This window comes from Pteropus vampyrus, unplaced genomic scaffold (assembly GCF_000151845.1).
Source record: "Pteropus vampyrus isolate Shadow unplaced genomic scaffold, Pvam_2.0 Scaffold16, whole genome shotgun sequence".
NCBI classification, from domain to species: domain Eukaryota; kingdom Metazoa; phylum Chordata; class Mammalia; order Chiroptera; family Pteropodidae; genus Pteropus; species Pteropus vampyrus.
In genome coordinates, this window is record NW_011888797.1 from 10397213 (window position 1) to 10399351 (window position 2139).

Consider the following 2139-nt stretch of genomic DNA (forward strand, 5'->3'; position numbering starts at 1 on the left):
GGCCCTGGTCTAGCTCCCTGTGAACCTGGGCCCCAGTCCCTCTCCTGGGAAACTGCCTCTGCGGCCAGGATACCGGGACCTTGGTTTATCCCTCTGAAGGCCAAGATTCAGGCTGATCCACCAGGATGCTCGGTCTCTGAAGGGGTCGGCCAGAATGCACCTGTCCCCTCAACCTGGGTCTTGCTCAAGAAGGTCAGCCCAGCATTGCTGCCCCTCCAGGCTTCTCATCCGGCAGAGCTTGTCTAGGCCAATTACTCCCACCCGAGTCATGGAAGAGAACAGGAGGCCCAGAGAGGGGAAGCGGCTTATCCAAGGTCACACAGCGAGTCTCAGCAGCAATGGGATCTGAACGTCCTGTCATGGGCCTCTGGCGCCGTGAGCGACATGCCCCAGGTGCATCCACAGCCTCTGCCCTGTCCTCGAGTTACCCTGGCCCTCCACGGGCCCCTATAGACAGCTGATATGCAGCGTGCCTGACTTCTGTCCAGCTGAGGGCTCTTGGGGTAGGAACTGCTGTTCCTTGCCAGCCACACGGCTGGGTGGCTGCTCCGGCCTGCTGGTGCCAGGCCGTGTGATCTGGCTGACCCGGCCACTCGTCTCCTCTCCCTCTCCCTGCTTCCCACTCCTTTCCTCCACACCCTCCTCCCCATCCTCTTCCTCCTCCTCTTCCTCCTCTGTCTTCTCCGGTGGCCCCGTGGGGGGCTCCTGGCTTCGCACACGGCGGGAAGGCCGCAGCAGGACCCGGCGGAAGCCCTGCTTGAAGCGGTAGGACAGGAAGCCATAGAGGATGGGATTGGCACAGCTGTTGGCGTAGGGCAGCGCCACTACCAGAAAGTAGAGGCCGAAGAAGGCCGGCTCCTCGGGCAGCGGGCACACCACATTGACGATGTTGAGCACGTAGAAGGGCATCCAGCAGAGCACAAAGAGCAGCACCACGGCCACCACCATGCGCGTGACTCTGCGCTCGGAGCGCCGCCGCCGCTGGCACGAGGGTGCCCACACCCGCCGCCCCGCCGAGCGCACCTTGACCACGATGAGCAGGTAGCAGAGGCAGATAACCAGCAGCGGCCCAAAGAAACCCAGCGCGGCCGTGTAGATGATGAAGCCGGCTCGCCAGGCCGCCGCCGGCTCGGGCCACTGCATGTGGCAGGTGCTCATGCCCCGGGGCACACCCGAGAAGACCACCACAGGCAGCACCACGACCGCTGAGGCCACCCAGACAGCCGCGCTGACCATGCGGGCCACGGGCGCCGTGCGCCAGCGGGCAGAGCGGGTGGGATGCACCACCGCCAGGTAGCGATCCACACTCATGACGGTGAGGCAGAAGATGCTGGTGAACTGGTTGATGCCATCCACAGCCATGACCAGGCGGCACATGAGGGAGCCAAAGGGCCAGTAGGACAGGGCATTCTGGGCAGCCAGAAAGGGCAGCCCCAGCATGAAGAGCTCATCGGCCAGCGCCAGGTTGAGGATATAGACGTTGGTGACCGATGGGGTGGCCGTATGCCGCAGGACCACATAGATGACCAATGAGTTGCCCAGCAGGCCCAACACACACACCACCAGGTAGACCAGTGGGATCAGGACACCCCTGACGGCCAGCCCGGCTGCGCTCGGGGCTACGGACACGTTTCCCAGGGTGGCATCCAGGGGCCAGGCCGCGGAGGTGTTCCCAGGTTCCCAGGTTGTGGGCACTGATGAAGGATAGCCAGGGGTGTCCATGGCTGAAGGAAGGACGGTCAGCAGTCAGCGATTAGCCTGGAGGAGGGAGGACACAGTCGGGTCATGGCAGAGTATCTCTTTCTCTCTGCTGCTCCCACCCGCGACACGCTAAACTTGGAGACTCTTACTGTGCACCCGGCCAGAGACAGACATGCACCAGCTCATTCACTCTACACAGGCTAGCAAGGTAGCCCCATTTCTCAGATGGGGAAACTGAGTCTCAGAGAGCTGGAGTGACCGCCCTGTGTCACGCAGCTAGGGTGTGGTGTGGGACACAGGCTCGCCTGTCTCCAAAGGGCAGGGCCAGCACTGGCCTGTGCCCTAGTGTCCCTTCACCTGTGCACAGGGCGAGTGCTCCACAAATTTCCAATAAAGGAATGAGTGAATCATTCAATCAGGCTCTTTCCTCCATACCAG

At 62.5% G+C, this 2139-nt stretch overlaps 2 protein-coding genes across 3 annotated transcripts in view; both read right to left on the reverse strand.

The window, feature by feature from the left end:
- Positions 1-270, reverse strand: part of LOC111735995 (somatostatin receptor type 3-like) — a 4017-nt gene extending 3747 nt beyond the window's left edge. The window contains exon 1 of the mRNA XM_023527460.1: positions 262-270. Coding sequence (XP_023383228.1) covers positions 262-270 — 9 coding nt within the window. The remainder of the gene's footprint in view (positions 1-261) is intronic.
- Positions 17-2139, reverse strand: part of SSTR3 (somatostatin receptor 3) — a 6689-nt gene continuing 4566 nt past the window's right edge. For both annotated transcript variants that reach the window (XM_023527416.1, XM_023527417.1), the window contains exon 3: positions 17-1758. In XM_023527416.1, the coding sequence (XP_023383184.1) occupies positions 448-1722 (1275 nt within the window). In that variant the 5' untranslated portion in view covers positions 1723-1758 and the 3' untranslated portion in view covers positions 17-447. The remainder of the gene's footprint in view (positions 1759-2139) is intronic.